Source organism: Myotis brandtii, unplaced genomic scaffold, assembly GCF_000412655.1.
Source record: "Myotis brandtii unplaced genomic scaffold, ASM41265v1 scaffold112, whole genome shotgun sequence".
In the NCBI taxonomy this organism is placed as follows: Eukaryota; Metazoa; Chordata; class Mammalia; order Chiroptera; family Vespertilionidae; genus Myotis; species Myotis brandtii.
Window position 1 is genome coordinate 4,502,958 of NW_005353838.1, and position 9,602 is coordinate 4,512,559.

Genomic DNA, 9,602 nt, shown 5'->3' on the forward strand with positions numbered 1-9,602 from the left:
ATGAACAGAATAAACTGGTGAATATAATAGAAGCAGGGGCATAGAAAGGGAATGGACTGACAATTCTCAGGGGTAAGGGGTCTGAGGGGTGCGGGAAGAGATTGGACAAAAATCTTACACCTATGAATGAGGATAGTGGGAGGGGTAAGGGCAGAGGGTGGGGTGGGAACCAGGTGGAGGAGAGCTATGAGGGGAAAAAAGAGGAACAACTGTAATAATCTGAATAAAGATTTAATTTAAAAACAAAAACAAAAACAAAAAAACAAAGCAAGGTAAAGGTACCAGGAGAGGGAAGGGAATGGTTAAGTTCTGCTATTTTAGATAGGGCTGCCTAGAAATGGCCTCCAATGACCATTTGGAGAGAAATCAAAAGGAAGCCACTCAGATATTTAGAAGAGGAACATTTCAGGTGAGGTGGCGGCCAGCACAAAAGCCCTGAGATAGGGATGGGGGCTGGCATGGGCTGCAACCTGTACATAAGGGGAGGATGATAGAGATATGTTGGTGAGGTGTCCACGGATCAGTTTACTATAAGACTTGCTGAGCCATGGGAAGGACTGTGGATCTTTTTTCTAAGTATGATGAGAAGCCCCCAGCAAGGAAATATTGTGTTTATGCTCCACACAGAAGAGAAACACTCTTATCATGTAAAACTGAAGTATAATAATGACTTACTGTGAATTATCTTCATTATTTATCCTTTTGAGCTCTCGAATGTGCAGATTTCTTACTCTTTCCAAACGTTCAAGTTCTGCCTGAATTTCTGCCTCTTCCTGAAAATAAAAAGAGGGGACTATAACAAGCTCAATTTATTTGCTATATAAAAAAAGATATTTTTACTCATGCGTCAATTTTTTTCAGTGACAGGAAGAACAGTTATTATAAAGTACCACTGAGTTAAAAGACCAAAGTGCTCTTTTCAATGCCTGAAAGATGGAAAAAGATCAGGAAAAAGCCTATTTCAAGAAACCATCCTCCACATAAAAATCTATACCTAATGAGATGCTGAGTTTTATTCTGTACAACAAGAAATCTATTTTTATAATGTCTAAATTGAAAATGGCTGCATGGTAGTCTGAAACTGACTTATAACAAAATGAACTGAAAGCTTCATTTCTGGTACATCCAAATTTTAATTTAAGAGGGAATAATTTACTAGCACAAAACAAATGAAGATATCCTATTTAATAAAAGGGTAATATGCAAATTGACCCTAACAACCAGTTGCTATGACACACACTGACCACCAGGGGGCAGACACAAGCAAGTGCAGCGGCGGTGGAAGGAGCCTCTCCTGCCTCTTCGGCAGCGCTAAGGATGTCCGACTGCAGCTTAGGCCCATGGGGAGTGGGCCTAAGTTGGCAGGTGGACATCCCCCGTGGGGTACCGGACTACGAGAGGGAGCAAGCCAGGCTGAGGGACAACCCCGAGTGCACGAATTTTCGCGCACCGGACCTCTAGTTTTACAATAATTACAAGAGGAAGAAAGGAAAAAGAACCACTGATTATTTCTAAAGCTTATAACATTTGGAACACACACACACACAATCTGACCACTCCCTATGGATAAATCCCACTGAAATCTTAAATAGACTCTAAAACAAACATTTTATGAATAGCTGATCCTTAGTTATCATTAGAGCAGATTTAGGCAAATCCTAAAAAAATTTATGTTAACATTCATTTAACATAAAAATTTTGATATTTTTATGTCTCAAAATATATAATTTTTTAGAACATTAAAAATAACTAGATATGAAAACAAGTCAACATTATCACCCATTACCTATACACCTCTGATTCATCAATATAAACTTGAATATTATTTAAAGAATAAATAAGAATATACCAAATTCTAGTACAGAGTTCTAAAAATGCCCAATTTTATAATATTTTTGAATATTTGTTGAGTAAATAAACAAATACAGATTACCTTACCTACTACCAACATAAATCTATACCACATGGAGTAGAGGTTATTTCTGAATACTGTACTTAAATATTTCATCTTTTATTAACTCCTCCTCTTTTAATGATTTATCGTCCGATATTTAAAAAAATCCTTTATCTCAGAAAATAATTCTGAAATTTACTTTGAAAATATAAATATCATTTCATTCCAAAGCAAATAATTAGCTATAGCCTATTTCTAAGGCTTACACTGAAGGGAATGTTCTAAGTATTATACAAAACTAAACCTAGATATGTTTGTATTCCACTTGACCCTTAAAGTTACTTTAATTATTCCTAAGTGAAACTCAACCACTACTTGTTATAGATATTTAATGTAGATTAAATAGAAGCTTTCAAAATAAACTTAAATGAAGATACACGGTTCTAGCATTTGAGGGAGTTTTTAGATATCTACACTAGTAAAAGAGAAACATGCAAATTGATGTCGCTCCACTATGCCCACCAGCCATTCAGAGCGACTATGCAAATTAACCCAATAAAGATGGCGGTTAATTTGCATATGCAGGCGCAGAGCGAAGAATGAAGGGAGTGAAGACTGAAGACTGAAGAGGCTTGGCTTAGCTGTGGCTGGAGGGGAGAGGAGAAGCCAAGCCTCGCTGCGGCCAGATCAAAGGCCTGGGTCCCGGGTGCCGGAGGAAAACCGGTGCCAGCAGCCAGGGGAAAAAAGGCCTATTGTGCGAATCTTTGTGCAATGGGCTTCTAGTCTATATATAAAAAAGGCTAATATGCAAAGTGTCCCCTAGGGAGTTTGACCAGGAGTGAGATTACTTGCTATGACATGTGCTGACCACCAGGGGTGGCACGGAAAGAAGGAAGGCCCGGGCCAGCAGCTGGCGAAGGAAGGCCTCAGCCAGCAGCTGGAAGGCCCCGATCGGCACTGATTGCCAGCCAGGCTTAGGGACCCTACCTGTGCACAGATTTCATGCACTGGGCCTCTAGTACTAAATATTTAACTGAAATTTCCTCATTAAATGTAGCTTCAGTCACACATAGTTCTAATTTTACTGAAAAAAGAAAAAGGTAATATCCCAGGAGATTAAACTAAAGATTAATTATAAAAACAGAAAATAGATTAAAAAGCTTTTTGAAACAAATAAACTCAAGCCACAGCTAAGTTGTTTTAACACATTGCGGACCAGTAGTTTTATTGCTAGCTTTACCCAGTGGCCAGATAAGTTTCTATTGAAAGAGTACAAAAAACGTTTTACATAAACGTTTTACATGCCTTAAAATTAAATACCATTGCATTTTGAAGTTATTTATTTATAGTACACGTTCTTACAAGCTAGTATCTTTTTAAAGTATGATACTTTGTAAAACACTGTATAATATGAAAACATGAGAATTCTCGTGATCCATCCACAATGTGTTGATTTAGTCATAAAATAGTAAAAGAAACTGGCAGATAGGAATGTCCATGAGTATGAAAAAATTCAAAATTCATTTATACCACAGAACACAAAAAAGTGGTAAATTTTTTTCTTCATATTACTAATGTTTGCTGCCTTAAAACTTAATTTGATTCTTACACATGTAGGAAGCTACAAAATAGTTGGTAGTCTGGTGGATTTTTAACTTATAAAATAAAATAATGAAATGCCTATTAAAACACCAGTTGAAATACTTGTTTTAACTTTATTTGAAATTGTGGTACAGGGATACTATTTATTTCAAGAGTGAATTTACAGAAATTAATTATTTATTTATGACTCAATACAATTTGAGATTCAGCTAGCATGCTGATGCACATAATTACATATGTTTTATAATTTTTGGTATCTATACAATGGCAGTAACCAATACCACAAAATAAATATTTTAAAAAGTAAATGTAGGCCTGCCAGTGTGGCTTGGTGGTTGAGCCAAGACCCATGAACCAGGAGGTCACGGTTTGATTCCTGGTCAGGGCACATGCCAAGGTTTCAGGCTTGATCCCCAGTAGGGGGCGTGAAGGAGGCAGCCAATGGATGATTCTTTCTCATCACTGATGTTTCTCTCTCTCTCTCTCTCCCAATCCCTTCCTCTCTCTGAAATCAATAAAAACATAATTTAAAAAAAGGTAAATGTCTGTCTGTATCAGTTAAGCAAGCTCTTTTCTCCTCTATAGAACTTGACAAATACTGTCCCATAAAATCTTATAATACAAAAGCATAGGCAAGCTTCATTTCCATTTGAACTGTAAAGTTTACAAGGAAAATAAAAGGTCATAAGCACTAGGGGGGGTGGGGGTGTGGGGAAGAAAGCTGGATCCTTCCTAGGTATTTAAGAGGAAATGTCAAGGGAAGGAACTATAACCAAAAGTCTTATAAACAGATAGACATAAATCCTTCAAAGTCAGTAAAATATATTTACAAACTTCATATTGTAATTTAATATTTATTCCACAATATCTTGGACCTTAAAACAAAGTGGAAAAAACAAAGTGGCACATTCTGGAAGATAATTCTGCAACTCGAAGTAATTTCTCTCAAATTCCACAGAGAAAAAGTATACATACTATACTATTATGGACTGAAGGTTTGTGTTCCCCCAAAATTCATGTAAGTCCTAACACCCAATGTAATGGCATTTGGAGATGGGCATTTGGGAGGTAGAGTTAGATTAGGTAATGAGGGTGGGATCCTCATGATGGAATTAGTGGCTTTTTTAAAAAAAAAGTTAATCCTCACCCAAGGATATTTTTCCCATTGATTTTTAGAGAGAGTGGAAGGGAGAAGAGAGAGAAACATTGATGTCAGAGAGACACATAGATTGGTTGCTTCCAGAATGCACCCACAAGCGAGGTTCATGCCCTTGACTGGAATCAAACCTGGGACCAATCCAGCTGTGGGATTAGTGGATTTGTAAGAAAGAAGAGAAAGATAATCACTCTCCCCCATCCCCACCCCTTCTTTGGGGGAGCACAGGGAAAAGGCCATGTGAGGACTTGAGAAAGCAACTTTCTACAAACCAGGAAGTCTCACCAGAAACTGAATCATGCCAGACCTTGATCTTGAACTTCCAGCCTCCAGAACTGTGAGAAAATAAGTTTCTGTTGTTTAAGCCACCCAGTCTATGGTATTTTGTTATGGCAGACCCAGCAGATTAACACACATATTTTTGGGCACAAATACTAGGGCAATACTGCCTAGTACCCTCTCCTTTATAGAAAGGGGCAAGGCCCAAGTCTGATCTGGCCTTAGGGTATAATAGTCTAGAATACAGTAGTCTCAGCAACTAATTTATCTTTACTGCAGATAATTTCCAAAGATCTATCCCATAGGCTACACTCTTCTTGGTTGAGATTGACATTAACCTATAAGCTATCCTCAGAATTAACAGTTTTCAGAGAGTTAAGGAGAAGCAAGGATGACCTGGGCTCACAACTGATCTAAATTCATTATAGAATAAAATCCTCAAACACTGTCAAAACTAGGCCAGACTACTAAAATAAAAGAGGTAATCTAATCAGTGAGATCATGGCTAGTGAGAATACCAAGTCATCCACTACCTGAGCAGTAAAAGCAGAGAAGGTCTAGAAGAAACAAACAGCATCTCTGGAAAGGAGGAACTGGTCTCCGTAGGCAATTACAGTGTTGAGGGACATGAGTAAGAACGGATTGTATTAAAGAGAGGTAGGTTTAGTGATCACGTACAGTAAAAGGACATGGCTCTCTTCTGTTTCAACAAAAAGAGAATAGACAATTTAACAGTATACACTATAGCTATTTTAACAGGATTTTAAAATAAGCTCTAATATTCTAAATTATATTTAAAAAACCAAGTCATACAAGTTTACAACAGATCTCAATATTGCCTCATTGTTTGAGTAGCCTGCAAAACATACCACTTTCCAAAATTTTTAACTTGAACATTTATATGGAAGGTAAATTTTACAGCAACTTAACTAGAAAGGCTTGTCCTTTGCCAGATGTTTAGCATAGGAATGCTTTCTATTTATAATCAGAGTCTCTTCTGGCAACTTAATATTCCCTTAGCTCACATTTTAAGCCAAAAATAAATTACAGCCATGTAGAATTATCTGTAAATGCCAGGTTAAAACTGCTAGATGGAATTGGGGTATTTTTGAGCATTTCCCATAATGGCAATTTTTCAAAGAAAGGTGGGGTATATAGATATTAAGCTATAAATGCTTAAAGAGTTATAAAATGCATTTTCACATGTCAAACTGATACATTCCTGAAAAAACTGAATGCACTAGTTTCAACTTCTTTAGCAAATCTTGAATATATATTCCATGTCATTCCCCCAGCCCCCAAAAAACCCAAACAAAAAACAAAACTCAATTTGAAAGAGCTGCCTTTCTCTAAAGCTGAGATAAGATGGGAAGTTGTTTTGTTGTAATGTTCTCAGCTTGCCTATAATCGATGAGTGTTGCTAAAACAAAAGAAATTATGTGTGGTATATTACAAAAATGGTGGAAGCAAAGAAATGCATATCACTTCGAGTAGTCTATTCAACACATAACATTACTTGGTCTAGGAAAACTAGTTCAGAATGAGGTTTCAAAAAGTTTAACACCCAAATCATTTAGTAATGGACACGAGTAATCCCTCAAAAGTTAGCATCTCTAGGTCCTCAAATTAAGTTTCATTACATAACCTACTTATGTCATTCTAAAAGTTTTATCACCAGGAAAGTGAAAAGTAAAATTAACAAAAGGCACTACTTAAAAGCTAATGGAAGTGGCTGTGCAGAAAAGAATTAAGGACCATCTAGACAGCAGGTTTAAATTTGTAGAAATCATATTTGAAACTACTTGCCCGTAGTCCTATTTCTGTTGAGTATGATTGTGTAGACTGAGGAGAAGGGACAAAATTATGAAATTCTTGGGACAGCGGGGTTCTTTCCTAAGTATAAAAATGTTCCCTCCACTCCCATTCCTAACTGCTCATTGAGCTGGTTATTACAGGAGCTACTATATCTCCCTCAGGTGTGTTTAAATGGCTCAGACAATTATTTTAGAACCTTAATGTTTTCTTCCCTCTGCACTTCATTTCCTTCTTGGGGGGAGAGGGGGCAAGTAATGGTGGGAGTGGTGTTTTATTCTCTCCTTAAATGCATAAATACTTACACTAAAACCCCTAATTGGGAATAATTGTTAAAATGGGCATTGATTATGTCAATTCCCCCATTCTATTTAAAACCAAACAAAATGCTACCTTAGCAACAGCATCTATATATATAAAAAGCTAATATGCAAAGTCTCCCCTCGGGAGTTCGACCAGGAGACCGGTATTCGATTGCTCACTATGACGTGCGCTGACCACCAGGGGGTGGTGTGGAACGAATGGCTGGCCAGGGCTAGGGACCCCACCTGTTAATGAATTTTGTGCACCGGGCCTCCAGTATAAATATAACAATTCAACTGACTGGCAAAATTAAAATGTTTAGAATCTTTAGTACACTTTTGAAACAGAAATTACAGTGACTGTATGGGGTGTGTGTGTGTGTGTGTGTGAAATTCCTGATGTAAACACTAACAGGGTGCTAACACAAGCCCTAGCACATACAGGTACAGTGCCTTAGCAGAGTATACTGTAGCCCTTCCCACAGCTTTCTGCTTCCCTTTAACCTTTTTTTCCTGGATTTTTGTGGATTCCATGGAGTGTTTTGTTTTTTAAAGTCTGAAAAGATTTAATGTTTTACACAATAATGGAAAAAGCCCAGTCTTCCAGATTCTACACATATGCACATAAATGACATGGAGTTATAGTTCTGATTGAGAAGTGGCTAATATAACTTTTAAGATTCTTTCCGAATCTACATTGCCTATACAACTAGATAAATTAATACTGAACACCATGGTTTTATTTTGGTAACAGAACATCTACTACCAAATTAAGAAACACTGAGCCAGGAATATGTCTGCAGGTCTATAATGACAGTTGGAGGGAGAATATAAATACTGGGAATTTTCCTATCTACAGCCAGTTCCACGTTCTCTCAGCACAGCCATCTCTTACAGGATACTAGTTTTTAAGTGGGAAGTAGTAGGAAGAACAAAGTTTAGAACTGCGACACTCTTTTTGACACTCTCTTGCCCACGCATGCCATGAAGTCAGGGCCCCATAACATTCTCCATGGGCTTCACCCTAGTGAAGTGCATTTTTCATACTTACATTGAAAACTACTGCCTACACAGTAGCATCTTGTGTTATAGTCTAGAGAAACATAATGTACGATGTGGTTGTGGCTTTAACTGACAGAAGAATTCCCAAAAGATTTCTTCTAGTCATGGTCACGAATATAAAGGTGTACAGATTAACCCCTCTAGCATATTACTGTTCATTACTTTCGTATACTTATTTAAACCTAAAGCGAGAAGAATTGTCACATGTGCAAACTTTTTCTTTGTGGTCATACTAAGGTATGACCACAAAGAGTAAGTCAGATGACAATGGTATTCTAGAAAGAAAGACCAAAGGAGATATCAAACTTGAAGAATACTTGGGGGTCATTTCACCTAAAATCAATGCCCTGTATTCTCCACTGCTCAAAAGGCTTGTAGACAAATCCACTGTCTTCCATTTCAACTAGTTGCATGGTCCACTGTGAAGGAGTGAGAAAAGTGCTGTGTGCTTGTTCTTGACCTGTAAAGATTTCATCATGGAAGATTAATACTGATGCTGCTGCTGCCTGTTACTGGTTGTTGCTCTTTGCAGGTGCCAATATCGGTCAGAGAACAGGATTTCAGTGGCAGAGTTGTTGCTATACTGTTATCTCTTCAGAACGAAGGCACAAGGAGAGATGAATGCCACATCGCAAGGAGCAAAGGAGAGAGAGAGAGAAAGAAATGGTGTCAGGTGGCATGTTGGATGCGATTTTTGTTTTAGTAGAGATTGAGATGACTGCAAATTGTTATCTGATTCCTTCGGTCTGCAAAGACACATCTGTGTTGGTGCTGATGATTCTTGACTAATCCTGTTTCAATTACAAATTGGTTATGTTTTTCCAAAAAAACTCTGGCATTTATATTCAGGGCTTACAAATCTCTCTCATTCTCATTCTCTCTCTCTCTCTCTCTCTCTCTCTCTCTCTCTCTCTCTCTCTCTCTTACACACACACACACACACCCTAGAACACATACATTAAAGCCAATCCCTATGACACTATTCAATATTGCATTCTGAGATGTCAAATCTTCTACATGCATTCTCTCCAACTAATCAATGTTTAGAATCTAGATGATGACAAAACTAAAAAATAAAGAGCAACACATATCCACATGCTGTTGACATCACAAATTTGAATAAATAGCAGTGGCAAGACACAGTTATTGGCCCTAATAACTTCCAAAATTCTTATTTTCTTATCATTTTGGGGTATTATAATTGGTAACTTGTAGAGCATCTACACTAATAAAAGAGAAACATGGTAATTGGCGTATGATGGCTACCCTTCCCATTGGCTAATCAGCATATCCTTATGCAAATTAACTGTCAGCCAAGATGGCGGCCGGCAGCCATGCACTGAAGCAAACAGGGAGGCTTGCTTGCTCCAGTGACAGCGAACTCCAACATTCCCCGCCTGACTTGCCCGCCTCTCAGCTGCAACTCTCAGCAACTATGTACTATGTTGCAAATATAGAAGCTAAACAAAACCCCAGAAACCGGCTTTCAGCCAGC

The 9,602-nt window shown here is 37.8% G+C and overlaps 1 protein-coding gene across 6 annotated transcripts in view; it reads right to left on the minus strand.

The window, feature by feature from the left end:
• The window catches only part of TLK1 (tousled-like kinase 1), a 170,075-nt gene that overhangs the window by 24,182 nt on the left and 136,291 nt on the right, over window positions 1-9,602 (minus strand). For all 6 annotated transcript variants that reach the window (XM_014545707.1, XM_005857568.2, XM_014545702.1 and 3 more), the window contains exon 13: window positions 676-773. In XM_014545707.1, coding sequence (XP_014401193.1) covers window positions 676-773 — 98 coding nt within the window. The remainder of the gene's footprint in view (window positions 1-675; window positions 774-9,602) is intronic.